Source organism: Microtus oregoni, unplaced genomic scaffold, assembly GCF_018167655.1.
Source record: "Microtus oregoni isolate MIOR12 unplaced genomic scaffold, Mior012 000106F_ref0000393, whole genome shotgun sequence".
Taxonomy (NCBI): domain Eukaryota; kingdom Metazoa; phylum Chordata; class Mammalia; order Rodentia; family Cricetidae; genus Microtus; species Microtus oregoni.
Window position 1 is genome coordinate 3614554 of NW_024544721.1, and position 15190 is coordinate 3629743.

The following is a 15190-nucleotide window of genomic DNA, read 5'->3' on the forward strand; positions in this document are numbered from 1 at the left end:
AGGAGTGAATCATTTGATGTCAACTCTCCTCTCACTTCTAATGACCAGGAAGGCAATACTCATTGCCTAATGGCACAATTCCCTTGGCAGAAGTCTTGTGCCTGATTTAAATGAGCTCTCTATACTGCCTGGAGAAAGGAGGGTCTTGTTCTCATGTTGTGGCCTAGGGGAATCAGTTGAAGCATATTGGCTTGTACTCTCTGCACCAAAGGATGCAAGCTCCAAAGGGGGAAAAAACACAACATGAGAGATTTTGATTAAACTTGTTTCTTTGACATTCAGCCTGGACAGATGCATTCACTGGTGATGGGAGTTGGGGGGTTGGGGTGGGGGGACTCAAGCAAGCCCTGGGAAATCAAAGACTCTCTTTCTTTCTTGTCCACTTTGAGCAATCTTTCCAAACTTGAGGGAATTACCCACTGATGTTTACATCTGCCTGTAGCTCTTCCTTTGGTAATGACCCCGCAGAAGAGACGTGGGCCTCTTATGTTTTGATCCAGAGCCATATAAATGATTGAGCGCATGAGAGATACTACACTACAAATGCTACCAAATGTAACTGCTCTGACTGGGAGGAGCAGAATGTGGCTGTGGAAGCGTGCTGGGGGCTGGTGTCCTTTGTTTTGATGGAGCTACATACAAATGCACACTTTGAAATAAGAATTCCAGTCCAGCCACAGAAAGGAAATGAGGCACAATTGCTTTCTAGCTACTCAGAGACTAGACAAGCCTGTGGAAAATGTTACTTTATTCCCTAAAACATTGTCTTCCTTTTGCAAAAAGGACCAAACAGCCGCCTCCAAACTAAATTTGTCTGGGTAATTGTAGTCTTATCCAGAACTAGCTCCTCTTTCCCAATGTACTTCTGTAGCCCTGAAAGCAGTGACAGGAACAGAGTATGGAGGACTGTGCTTATGATGTTGAGAAGAAACATTAAAATGCATCTTGGTCAAAAGCATGTGACTTTGTTTAAAAGTATTAAGTAGTTTGGTTAGCAAACCAAATTTATCTCCAAGTCTTTGCTGTGGTTTCCCAGAACTTTGGACTCTGGCATCTATGTGCACAGATGGCTCTCAATTGCATCCGAACTTGTCTTTCTCTCACAAATGGACACAGAGCTCAGATGTAGAGCTCTTGCTGCAGGTCCAGCTCCAGGCAGAGCACATAAAATATAACAAAGGTCTGTGTGACTGTGGAGGGAGAAACGTAGTTGCCCACAAAGTGAGAAGAAAGGTGACAACCTTTACCTACAACATCTCAGGACTGACTTCCTGCAAAAGTAAAGAACAATGGCACTGACCAAGATCTGAGGCAAGCCCCTAGAATCCAGGAATGGGAAAATAACGAGGCAGTTGCCCATGCTAACTGGGGATCAGAAAGGAACTGCTGTATAGCTCAAACTGCTGGACCAGCACACTCTCTACTGAGGAAAGTTTGCAACAGCTGGCTCTGTCTGCGAGTTAGAAACTTCTCTTATGGGGAGTAGCAGGTTGATTCCTTTTGATGATAAAAGCTGGGCATTGTTTTCTTCCTCTGGAAGGTTCACCTGGCAGACAGAGGTTGGGACTGCACCTACTCTTATCCCTATACCTAACCCTACCCCTATCCGCAACCCTACCTAGCATAGCCTTTCTATGCTGCTTTCAGACCCAAAGCCTGCTGCTTACATGTGCAGAGCCCAGAGCAGGCTGTGAGTAAACAGGCTAGGCAAAGGAAAGATTTGGCCATTAACCCCGGGCACAAATAGCAGCTCTGTTTAGCCTTGACAATGAGTCCTTTGCTGATAGTAACAGCACACCAAGCTTGCTTGTTTTAGTGAAGTCCATTTTCAAGGAGAGGGGTGACCCAATTAAGCAACATAACAGAGTGTCTGTGATGTCAAAGGACCAGTTTGATTGATTCTCTGCATACACGCAACTGTTTGCACTGATAATCTATGTGTGCACATAGACTTAACATGTGCATCGGAAATGGAAGGTGACAGGGCATTCTGTATGCCTCAAGTGCAGCTCTATCCTCTGAAACACGGCCAAGCCAAAAGTTGGTCTAGATTTTCAGATTTCAGCAGCTACCGAAGTCCCTTACAGTCTTGTAGATTCACCCTGAACTACTACGCCCATTTCGCAGAATTGTTAGAGGAGAGTGAGGAAGAGCCAGACTCACCACCGTAGCTTTGCCACATTCTGTTCACTCAGGGTAAAATAAAATATAATTGTTTAACATTTCAAAAGCAAATAAAAGTACTTAAATATTTTGCAATTTGCAACTTGAAAAGAAAGCAGTAATGGGTTTCCAAGTGTGTGTCTTTACTTTGAATGAACTGTTTAGTTTTCATGGTTCCATTGGCAATAAAAGACCAGCTCTGCATCAAAAGCCTTCAGGGAGGAGTTTCCATTTGGAGGACAGTGAGATTGCCAATAATTTTTATTTTTTTTAAAAAAAAGTAAACGCACTAGACTGTATTTCCAGATATGGGTTATTGCCTATTATCTCAGGTAATAATTATTTTGTGTATCTTCTTAATATAGGCAAATTACAAAATATTTATTCACTATACTCCAGAAAGAATTGAAGTGATTCGAAGATCAGGGGCCTCCAGAATATTTTAATGAACATGTTTCCATTATCCTCTGTGCTTGTTCATTTTGTTGGAAGAATGATTCATTCATTTCAAAATTGGCAACTTAAACAGCAGCAAATTCTAATTTCCCCTTCACAATGCGGAGTCAGTTTGTTGGGCTTCTTGGGCTTTGAGGGCCCTTTTGTGGCTCCCTTTCCTTTGACAATAGCACCCTCTGCCGGCTTCTATAATTCATCACCAGTAATGGAATCGACCCAAATTGCAGAGGCCTCCCTGCAACATAGCACCCAGCAGGACATGATTCATAAATCAGTTTTCCATCCTGTTGATTCATTACCAGATATATTTTTTTCTGTAAAACAGCCCAGCTCAAGGAAGTCATCAGGAATTCAGAAACTTCAAAAATTATCTTCTTTTAATTACTCATCTCTTTGACCTTTTTCTTCTTATTGAGCAAGGTCAATGATATTTATTGTCACTTAAAGTTAAACTGTATTAGCTTCCAATTGATTTTTAGTTTGCAAGGACCAGTCATCATTGCCAAGAGGCTTCAGAGTTGATATCTGTTATGTTCCTCAGGTATGACACCGAGGGACATCTGACCAATGCAACGTTTCCTACTGGAGAGGTCAGCAGCTTCCACAGTGACCTGGAAAAGCTGACAAAAGTGGGGTTAGACACTTCCAACCGCGAAAATGTCCTCATGTCAACCAATCTGACAGCAACTAGTACTATATACATTTTGAAACAAGGTAAGTGGTTTTCCCAATTTCACCTGCTTTTGTCGCCAACCAAATCTGGGCTCTCTCTTACTAGCGAACTGAATTCCCTCTCTGATTGAGAAGATGGCTTCTTCCTCCCATTTTCCAGTGGAAACAGACAAATTCGGGCTTTTTATAAGTTCACGTCTCTACTTTGGGCCACAATCTCTGTGGGAGTAATGAGGTTACATCCTGCCAAGTCTGATCTCCCATCAAGTCATTTCCCAACAGCCAGGCATTTGTAAAGTTCTTTTAGGGTTTCCTAGGTTGGAGGACAATAATAGAGTCTCTGCCCCATCTGAGCTTAGCATCCTAGATCAGATCTGACACGGATGAGTAAAAGGGCAAATTAGGCAGTGCAAGGAAGAAAACAAGTGGTATTAAAAGCACACTCTACACAGAGAGGAAAATATAAAGAATTGAAGAAAAAATATTATTTTGAAAGAATGTGTTAGGGGCTATAGGGGAAGGAGACAAAGAAAGGGCTTTCACGACCTTGTAATTAGAACTCACTCTGTTGCTAGGCTGGGGGGGGGGGGCACTTCACTCCAAAAGAAACAACACCAACTTCTCTTTTGTGAGCTAAAGGTGGCTATGATGCCATCCCCGTGTGGCAAGATGCTAAGCTGAATTTCCTGCTCTTCTCATTCTAGCTCCCAGCATACCAAACTAAGAGAGCAAATACAACAAGTCAGAGAGGGAGTCTGGGAGGGAATGCTTTTCAAAGGAAACAGACAACAAAACAGAAGCGACCAGCCTACAGAGTTGAGACAGCAGTCTTTCATTCTGCTCACAAGATATACCCCAGCTGTGAAAATAGCAAGACCCGAATTGGGAGAGAATGTATTCAACTGTCCGAGTAGCGGTCTAGCCCAGAGTGCAGTTAGGCCCCCAGTGCCCCATCTGCTCAGCCCTTCCCAAGTGTATCTTCTGAAGCTAAACTTCTCTTCTCTTCCTGCTGCTTCCCCTCCTCCTCCTTCAACTTGACACCTCCTCCCACCCCCCTCCCCTCTCCCTCATTTGCTCCTCTGTCTACAGAAAATACTCAGAGTACCTATCGGGTGAGTCCAGATGGTTCTCTTCGTGTCACCTTTGCCAGTGGGATGGAGATCAGCCTCAGCTCAGAGCCCCACATTCTGGCAGGGGCTGTCAACCCCACTCTGGGCAAATGCAACATTTCCTTACCTGGAGAGCACAATGCAAACCTCATTGAGTGGAGGCAGAGAAAGGAGCAAAACAAAGGCAACGTTTCAGCTTTTGAGAGAAGACTGAGGGTAAGGCCAAGGGCAAGTTCGTGGGTTCCCTCAGAAAGTGAAGAGCCTCCCGAAACTGAAGTCTCACTTCCTCAAAGCTTTTCTGGGTGACTGGCTAGCTTATATGATATACTAATTCAAGAGAGAGTGCTAATGGCTGATAATGGTCCAGTATCCTTAAATGTGCATCCTAATAGCAGATTTCCTTGTCATTAGCCAGCTAAAGTGCTCTAATAGTAGCAATTTCAGGCACCAAAAAAGTCTGGCTGGAGAAATATGGTAAGTCAAGAAGCCCTTCGGTACCCATCGCAGACTGCCCTGGAGATGCTCATTAGAATCCTCAAGTTAAGCCAGATTTCCAATTTTTGGGTAGAGAGAGAGAAGGATGTGAGTCATAAGGCACAATTTAGACATAAGCAAGATGGGAGGGCAAAGACCATGAATTATTTCGCTGTCATAAATACTTCACTAGAGCCATAGGAGCAAAGAACTGGAAGTGCGACTGAGCTGGGGGACTCAGACAATCTTGTCTGAGGGAACTGAAAGCTTTGGGGGTTTTCCAGTCTTTACCAAACACACAGTTCCTTAACAGTAAAACCAAGACCTGCCAGGAAGCATAGAAAGGCTGCAAACACCATAGCAGCCTCTCTGCATGTCCTTTCTTGAACGTTAACCAATGTTACAATGACGTGACCAGATTTCCAAAGACAGTAGCCTTCAGTGTCAGCATCAGGACAACTGCCAATCGGCAGGAAGTATTCGTTATTGAGGTCAAGCCTCAAAGCAACCGAATCCCACCCAGGGTACAGAGAACACCTGCATTCTCTTCAGTCACTGTAAAAGAACTCGGGCAAATTGAATGCTGTAGAAACACAACCACCAACCATCGAGCTGCAGAGTGAAGCAGGGAAACCAACCAGTCATATGGCTTGGTGCAGGAAAAAAATCTACAAGTGTGCTTGCTTTTTAATCAGCTCTGCTGATGGCACATAGAAGCAGTCTTTAGCAGTTTGGGGTTTTGTTGTTTTTTTTTTTGTCTTTTTAATAATAGCTACTGAAGCTATTTAGATGAACAAGTCAACTTGTATGTTTCAATTCTATTGATCAGCCTGTAATAGAACATTTGCCAGCTAAGCCACTGAATTGATAAGTGAATCCAGTCTAAATACTCAAAGTTCTAGATCTGTATAAAAGTCAGCATTTATGTCTGAGTTATTAAAAAAATGGGGCAATCAGATGACTTGCCTTGATACCCAGGGTTTTTTTCTTTTTAATTTTTTTTATTTTAAATTTTGTTTCCATTTTACAGACTAACCATAGTTCCGCCTCCCTCCCCTCCTCCAGTTGCTCCCACCTCTCGCCAACCCATCCCCCATCCACTGCAGGAAAGGGTAAGGCCTCCTGTGGGGAGTCAGCAAAGCCAGGCATATTAAGCTGAGGCAGAACCAAGCCCCCCCCCCTGCATCAAGGCTGAGCCAGGCATCCCACCATAGGGAATGGGGTTCAAAAATTCAACTCGTGTATCAGGATAGATCCTGGTCCAACAGACCAAGCTACACAACTATCCCACATGCAGAGGGCCTAGTTTGGTCCCAGGCAGGCTCCCTAGCTGTTGGTTTAGAGTTCCTGAGCTCCCAGGAGCTCAGTTCCCCCTTGCTCATATAATCCCTCCTCCCTCTCTGTAATTGGACTCCCAGAGTTTAGCCTGGTGCTTGGCTGTGGAACTTTACATCTGCTGATGAACGTTCTGTGATGACAGTTAGGAAATCATTTACACAATGGAGTACTACGCAGCTGTAAAAAACAATGACATCATGAAATTTGCAGGCAAATAAATGGAACTAGAAAAAAATTCATCCTGAGTGAGGTAACCCAGACCCAGAAAGACAAACACAGTATGTACTCATCCATAAGTGGATACTAGATGTAAAGCAAAGGATAACCAGACTATAACCCACAGCTCCAGAAAAGCTAGGTAACAAGGAGGACCCTAAGAGAGGCACATGGATTGCCCTGGGAAGAAGAAATAGACGAGATCTCCTGAGTAAACTGGGGTTGTGAGGAGGGGGTAGTGGCAAAGAGAAGGGAATAGGGGAGGGGAACAGAAGCGAACTGGTGGTTGAGTGGAGGGAGGGACAGAGTGGGAGAACAATGAAAGATATCTTGATAGAGGGAACAATTATGGGATTAGGGAGAAACTTGGTGCTAGGGAAATTCCCAGGAATCTACAAGGCTGAGCCCAACTAAGCCTCCTAACCGTAGTGGAGAGTGTGCCTGAACTGGTCACCTCCTGTAATCAGATTGGTGGATAGTCAATTTGATGACTTGTTTAAAAATGTTGTTTAATTGCAGCAGCAGTGGCAATGATAGTGGTGGTTTGGTGTTTTTGCGTTTGTTTTTGAGACAGGATCCCTTCCTGTATCCCAGGCAGGGCTTCAAACTCATGATTCCCCTACCTCAACCTGAGTACTGCAATTAAAGGCATGGGCTACCCACTAGCTTATTTTTATGATGTAAAATGAAAAGGTAGTGCTATAATAAGGTAAGAATTCTCTACAAATGGCTTATCGTAATAATGATTGATCATAGAAAAATTGAGCTTTTAGTTCCTCTCCCAACTTATGGGCTCAATAAAATATTATGAACCAAATCAGAGAAAGTGTAATTTGGGGATTTTTTTTTTTATTCTTTAGGATAACCCATTCTCTACTATGTGACCTTGGGATTTTCTAAGATGACCCACTCTTGGTTCTCTCCACCACATTCAGATAATAGAAAGAAAATATCAACTGTAATTTATACCTTATACCCCAATATTTTCTTACTTTTGAAAAGCTAATATTATAAAACATTTAAGGTTCAGTAAATGCTAATCATAAACTGAGCCACATTCTATCCTGTGGTTGAGTTAAATGGATTTGAAGACTGAATTGGGAGTCCAACAAATTCCAGGCCTTTTTCCCTATGTAACTTCTAATGTACTCCCTGAGGTCTTGGAAATGAAGGATTGGGCCCTTATTGGCTAGGTGATGTGACTGTGCAGGTCCCTAGAAATCTAATAACAGTCTTTTACATAGATTTAGTGCCTCGCAGTTAACAAAATGCTTTCACGGCCAGAATTTCATTTGACCACCACAGCCATCAATTGTAGTTATTCCCAATTTACAGATAAAGACACCAAGGCCCAGAGAGGTCAAGTGATTTGCCCAAAGTCAAATAGCTATTAAGGCTCAGATCTAGAGTTAAAACGCAGGTCTTCCCCTGGTATGGCACTATTTCCACTGCATCATGCCATGCTGCCTTGTTCCTTAAAATAATTAATCTATAAATCATCGCCCCACTCAGTCCAGCCACCTTGGCAGAGCCTGACTCCTCATTTCAATGCTGACAAAAGGAGACAAATAATCGACTCTAATGTACTGGCAAGTGTGGGTGGTTCAGGACAACTGGCTGGCCTCCAGGCAAAGAGAGCATGAAGGAGACAAAAGGAGGAGAAAAGCTGTTTATCTGGTTAATCCTGCCCTCCCCATTCATAGGACTTGCTGTGATGCTTCCTTGGTTTGCCCAAGTCAGACATGAAATGGAATGCCTAGTAGGATGAACGCCATCCCAAAAGACAGGTGTAGAAGCAAACATTCTTTGCCCACTGATATTCTTCTATTTTGTTTTGTTTTTTGAGACAGGGTTTCTCAGTAGCTATGGAGCCAGTCCTGGAACTCCTCTATAGAACAGGCTGACCTCGAAATCACAGAGATCCGCTTGCCTCTGTCTCCTGAGTGCTAGGATTAAAGGCATGTGCCACCAGTGCCCAGCACCCACTGATATTTAGTTCAGCGATAGTAACCCTTCACTTCTGATAGGTTTGCAAGGGGCCAGCTGATGACAATGTCCTCTTTTTCTAACTAAATATGTAGTGACCCACTTGTAAGTATACCTGTAAAGAGCAGGGGTCCCTGGTGCTCTCAGGTACCAGAATGTCACAACTGAATCATTCGTTTCTCCAGCCGAAGCTGCTGCTCCAGAACATGAACAGGTAGGATTACAAGAGAGGTGGAGATTGCAGTTCACAAAGTCACAGGACATAGAAACGCTTGCCATACTGTGAGCAATGGGACACCTCTGAAAAGTCACTCGCATAATTTGTAAATGTGCTTGGGTAGCAGCTCATAAAACACTAATTGCGCAGGCACAAAGTGACAGCTTCATTTAAAGGTCCATTTGGTAAAATGATGGACATCACATGTTCCAAACCCTACCCAACATAGTCCCAGACTTTCTAGCTGGAAAGAAAATCAGGAGAAGCACACCCTTTTTAAAAGATGAAAACAAGAATTCTTTTCCTCCAATGATCAGTGGGGATTTTTTTTTTCATGCACACAAAGTCAAGGTGAGGGAAGCAAAGTGTTGGGAAACATGATATCATGTGTAGCCTGCTCGGGCCAGGGATCTGTTAGCACTGCCATCCTTCACGGCTACCACTAAGGGAAATAAATCACATTAATATCCTGAAATTTCATGTATTTAAAAAAAGTCTATTTCCCCAATCGTGAGTTGTGTCTGAATCATCTTCCCCATAAAGTGCTTTTGCATCCAACCCATGTATCTTCTCATCTGCTGTATCAAGCTGTCCCCAGAAATACATTTCCCTGGACAATAGAGGAATTAGAGGCCAGATAACAATGGAGCCAATTGCCAACAAATTGAACAATCACCAAAGCAAACTGCTTTAGGAGCGACAACCAGATTGCACGTAGCTGTGTCTGTGAATAACCATGTCATATGAGACTTCTCCCAGCACTGGATCCGAGAGTTCTTTATAAGATTTCATAGAGTGAGCAGCAAAGTCCTGGAACTACAGCCTCCTTTATTTTCTTTATTTATTTTCTGGAAACAGGATTTAAAACCAAACTTATAAAATCCAATAGAATGATTATATATTGACAAGCAAAATGAAGCAAAGCCTAACACCCTCTCAGGAGATGTTTCCTCTGTTTAAAAATAACTGAAAAGGGCAGATGGTGTGTGTGTGTGTGTGTGTGTGTGTGTGTGTGTGTGTGTGTGCGCGCGCGCGCGCGTGCGTGCGTGTGTGGTGTGTATTGTGCATGTGTATGTGTATGTGGAGATAAGAGATCAACAGATCAGCCTCTGGTGTTATTTGTTATTCTCAGAAGTCATCTACCTTGGTTTTTGAGACAGTCCCTCAATGGAACCCAGGGCTTGCCAATTTGGCTAGGCTTGCTAGACAGCCAGCAGAAGGGAACTTCATGTCTCCATTTCTCCAGCTCTAAGATTGTAAGTGCACACTGCTTTTACATGGGTGCTAGGGATCGAACTCAGGTCCTCATTCTTTTGCAGTAGGCAATTTACGACCCAATAGCCTCCAAAATGTGGGGTTTTTTTATTCAGCATGTGAATATTCATATGTGGTCTAAAATTTTAAAGTGGAGAAAACTCTTGCTGAAACCCTGATTTCCAAGCTGGCAAACAGTAGAGAATTGGAGACTAAGCCCAAAGCCTAGTAGAATTTACTTCTGTCCTCAGAAACGACCTGACAGAGCCATAGCTGTAGGCTTGGTGTTCTCATTTCTCACTGTTTTAACTTCCTTCTCACCAGGTTTGCTGAAGACATTCATTTTGTGAAAAGTTATATAAGGAGCTGCTTAGAGATATATTAACCCACTTTAAAAATGTACCTGCAGTCTTCTGGGTTTCTGTTCCCCAGCTCCAAAGAGTAACCTGAAGACAGGAAATTTCAGACACCAAGACGGATGGGCGTTTGGGAATGAGGAATTTCTTGGAATCTTCAAATCATAAAAACTACTGCTTTTTGGTCTTAAAAAATGTTATACTAAAATAAATAGGATGAAAGTATTGTTTCATATATGACTTCACCTATGCATAAGCATTAATGAGTTGCTTTAATTTTTAAAATGTGTTAGACTACACAGATGAACTAATCAACAAGAAAGTCCTTAAATAGGAACGAGTTAATATAGAGCAAAAGGCTAAATGATATGCTCAAGTTCAGGTGAGAAGAATAAAAAAGATTGTGAGAAAGAACTGGCATGCTAAGATTTGGCAATTTCCTATCCCCAAATGAGGCATATATGCACCGTGTAGTCTCTTTTAGTAGTAGTAATATTACCACTAACCATAATGACAACAGCATTTGTGGGGGCCTCTCTAGGTATATCACCATATATTAGCTAACTCACCTTTCATAAAATTTCATCAGGTGGGGTTTTGGTTATTTCCATTTTACAGATAAGAAACGGAGGTTGCGTGATTATTAAATGGTAGTGTCAGGATTTGAAGCCAGGAAGGCTGGCTCCATACATCTGAGCATCTCCTAAGTTCTCTTCGAGCACGAAAATTTTGTGGATTGACAAGACATAGAGAGTATCTTGGGAATAAAAATGAAAAAAAAAGGGACAAAGAAAAGGGGAATTGTAAATGGCTATCCCGGGCTAGTGCTAATGCTGAAAATGTGCTGTTTCCATTTATAGACAACTCTAAAATGAAAGCAGACCTGAGTAACCTTTTGATTGTTAAACTGGAGATATCAGTAGAACATAAAATCTGTTGAATTAATGCACTGATTGATCTTTAAAAGTCCAATACTAATTACCTTAAAACTAGTGAGAGTAGAAGAGTGTGTGCTACCTTAAAATCAGCTGTGAATTTTCTGTGACTTTATAAAGATGCAATGCGGTACACCTTCCAAGCGGCGATGCTGTTTGGCCTGTCTCTTATTCACCTTCTGTCTTCAGCAAAATTTAACAGGTAATTAGGTTGTATTATGACCTGAAATGTTAGTCTCCTTGACAGTCTTCTCTTCCTTGTAGAAGAAAGAAAAATAAACTGTCATGATTGTAGCTCTGGGGTGTGTGTGTGTGTGTGTGTGTGTGTGTGTGTGTGTGTGTGTGTGTGTGGTGAGTTAAAGCATAGATTTCCTTTTGTGTAGAGCACAGCTATTAAATATCTCCAGTTGTCCACAGATCAATCTAATATAGCGTTATCCTACTATCTGAAAGCAGTTACATATGAAGAGTGGAGGGAAGGTTATCTCTTAACTAATTAAAACCCAAACTCTTAAGAAAAGTCAGAAAGTAGAGATAAAGGACAGTTGCCTCTCAAGTCCCCTCCTCCTGCCATTCAACACACCCCATACCCTTGCTAGACACTTTCGGTTCTGCTGACAATGCTATGCACTGCTCACCAGAGTGCATTCTCCCTTTCCTCTCTGGCTCAACTGTAAACAAAAAGCAAGCCCCTTTCCTTAGTACAGTTGGGAAAAGAAAGCCTGTTTGGAAACCAGAGGGTGCACACAGCATATGCACATCTTCCTCTATCTAAAAAAAAAAATCAGCATGCCCATCTTTCTTTCTGCAAAATACTGTGCAGCAGTGACCAAATTCAAAGGTCTCACCCAGTGTACAACTGTCCAAAAGGTGTCCTTTATAACTTGGGACTATTCTCACACTCTCTTTTCCAAGAGAGGAATCACTATAGATTGTTTGGAAATACAATAGAAATAAGAATTGTTGGCCCACGCCTGGCTCAAGACCTGTTGTCATAGAGAAGAGCAAGCATGTGTATGAATATGGATTGTTCCAACCTTACCCATGACCCGAGCAGAGCAGTCAGTGGCAGTCAGCCTAGTTCTGATGCCCACTTTAGAGGCTGGAAGCACATAGGTACCCTGGCCAGAGGTTAAAGAAGGCTCACCTGAAAGCAATTAGCTTGCAGCTCCCTTCTGTGTGGTTTACACAGAGAATGAGTAGGGAAACCTATGGCACATTTTATTCCTTCATCCCTTTCAGCCCCTGCTGAATTTTATTTTAACTTCCAAGCCCAACTTTGAAACTAGAGTTTCAGGAGCATTGCTATTGCAGCACTGGAATATCAGAGTGCATTATTCTCAAACAGAGGGGCACTGCTACAGAAATCCTGGCAGGCAGAGAAAAGCATTAGACAGAGTCCTCCTCTGATTGACTTCATAGTGTATTTTCAACACAGGCCATTACTCGTGGCATCATAATGACTTGATTAAGAAATGTATTCTTGAGTAGTAAGCTTCATCTCTCAAACAAATAAAACCACAAATTTGGTTGAACTGAAAATCGCTTGCTACTTTGGCTCTTTAACTATCATTATAACATAAATTGTAATAGTTATGACTATCTCTGAGAGTCTGTGGGGATTTTGCAGCTGTTGTAAATAAATGGCATTACAGTTGAAGATATGTGACTATAAAACCACAGGAAAGGTAGTTGAAGAAAGAACACCTGGCTTCCTACAAGCTTCCAAGCCCTGAATATCACAAGACAGGAACTGTGTGCTTTTAGATGAACCCGGCAGGGTAGTGTATATTTTTGCAATACAACACTGTGCACATTTACTACAGACAGTTTAAAAAACTCTTAAGTCCCAAATCTGTCCCTAGGGTAGTTGAGTTATACCTACTCTCAAAAACAAAGAGCACTTTTACAAAATAATTTAAGTATTGCAAAACAATTTGGTCTTCTGATAGAATTCACAGCATGTTATGTTTGGATCCTTTTTGCAGAAATTCAAAATCAAGGGCAAATATTATTAGCCTTGACCAAGAGATTATGAAACAGAGACCAAAGCATGTTTTCAAAGACCAACTTCCACATTCTGGTAGAAAATTTGGCAAATATGAACAGATGATCCATGGAAGACAAACAAGTGGTCAATAATTTTTTTAAAAAAAAGTTCAACCTCATGCTCATTACCAATTGAATAAATGCAAATTTGACAATAAAGTACTGTTCTCTCACTCTCCTACTTGGAAAATTTCACTACCGATGTTCCTAAGGAAAGGATGAGATTGGCTCTATGAACAAAGTTATATGAATTTTGTGCTATCTTGTGCATAATTCAGTAATCTCTCAAATCACACCTGGAGTATTTTATCTGGAGTCATATATTACAAAAATTTTGCTTATAAAGATATATGTTGTAGAAATATTTATTTACAAAAATGTTCAACAAATCATAAGGTACAAGAAAAAATGAAAACAAGAATGCTAATTTCCAACTATGGGAGAATGAAAACAAGCATTTATTATGTAGTAAAATATTATACAACCATTGAAAGCCATATTCCAAGAATACATATTAACGCAGGAATGATAGAAATAAAATATTAGATGAAAAAGAACACAATGCTAACTGTCATGCTAGTTATATGTATTTAAATGTATGAAAAATTGTACCCCCAGAGAAAGGTAATGGGAGGAAACAGAGTAAAGTATTAATAGAAACTGTCAGATCATGATTTTCCCTACACATTTCTATATTTTCCAATGTAGGGAAACTTTGAAAATAAATTATCCCTTTATACTCAGAAAATATGCATGGAGCTGGTAATTTTTGAGAAACAAAATATCAAGTTACTTAGGAAAGACACGATTCTGATATAAGAATGGGCACTTTGTAGTCATTCAGGCTACTGAGATAAAAACTCTATCTGAAGTTGAAACCTTTATTCTTGAGATACTATAAAAGTTTCATTTTCGGGTTTCAAGGGGGTGTGGTAACCAACTAAGATTATATCCCAATGTTTATGTATCTGCTTATAAAATTTTAGTAGGTGCATAGTTCATAAATTTCACTTAAAGAAATTCTTGACCAAAGTTAAATGTTAACATAGGACTGGAGAGATGGCTCAAAGGTTAAGAACATTTATTCCTCTTGCAGAGAACCTGAGATCAATTCTCAGCACTCATAGGGTGGCTCACAGGCATTTAGAACTCTCAGGCACTCATGTAGTTCACATTCATACACATAGAGTAAATAAATCTAAACAAAAGGTTTTAAAATTTAGCAAAGTTTAGTTGAATGAACTAATGGATTAGTTTAGTGTGATTGTATTTAATAGAATCAAACTCTAATGTAGATTTTTGTTGTTTTTCTTTTATTTTTTGCTCATATCTCATTAACCAGAAATTTAACAACCTGTATTGGGATCATGCTGACAATTCTTGCCCATATAAATGTTTTACACCAAGCTGAAACTACCTTGTCACTTGATACATGAGCCTAGTCATAGGCCTAATTAGAGTAAGAGAAGTGATCATTGTATTATGTATTTTTAAAATAGTGATTACTGTTGTTCTACAGTTTCCTAAGAGCCTGTATATGTGGAGTCACTTATATTTTTAGCAAAACTCTGGTATATAAAGTGATAATATTCCTCCCATTTCACAGATACTAAAATTTAGAATCAGGTGGGAAACAACGCCTGGTATGCAGACCAGTAACTAATTGGTTCATTTTTTCAATACTTCTCAAACTCTTTCCTTTCTTGTTCTTACCTTCAATTCTTCCAGATACACTAGGACCTTCTCTACCCAAATCACAGCATTACCTATGAAAATTAGGTGACGAGTACATATGGCTCAACAATTTTTCAATTTCATGTGTTAAATTAGTTCAAAATAATGTTATCTTTATAATGAGGCGAAACACCTACAAAAACTCAAAGTTAATCACACAAACTAACTAAAATTAAGTCTTTTTTAAAAAAAAAAAAAAAGTTCTTTCCTCAAGTTCTACCCACCTTTCTT

The 15190-nt window shown here is 40.8% G+C and overlaps 1 protein-coding gene across 1 annotated transcript in view; it reads left to right on the forward strand.

The window, feature by feature from the left end:
- LOC121443414 (teneurin-1) overlaps positions 1-15190 on the forward strand; it is a 348703-nt gene that overhangs the window by 316003 nt on the left and 17510 nt on the right. The window contains exons 23-24 of the mRNA XM_041645172.1: positions 3161-3333; positions 4381-4616. Coding sequence (XP_041501106.1) covers positions 3161-3333; positions 4381-4616 — 409 coding nt within the window. The remainder of the gene's footprint in view (positions 1-3160; positions 3334-4380; positions 4617-15190) is intronic.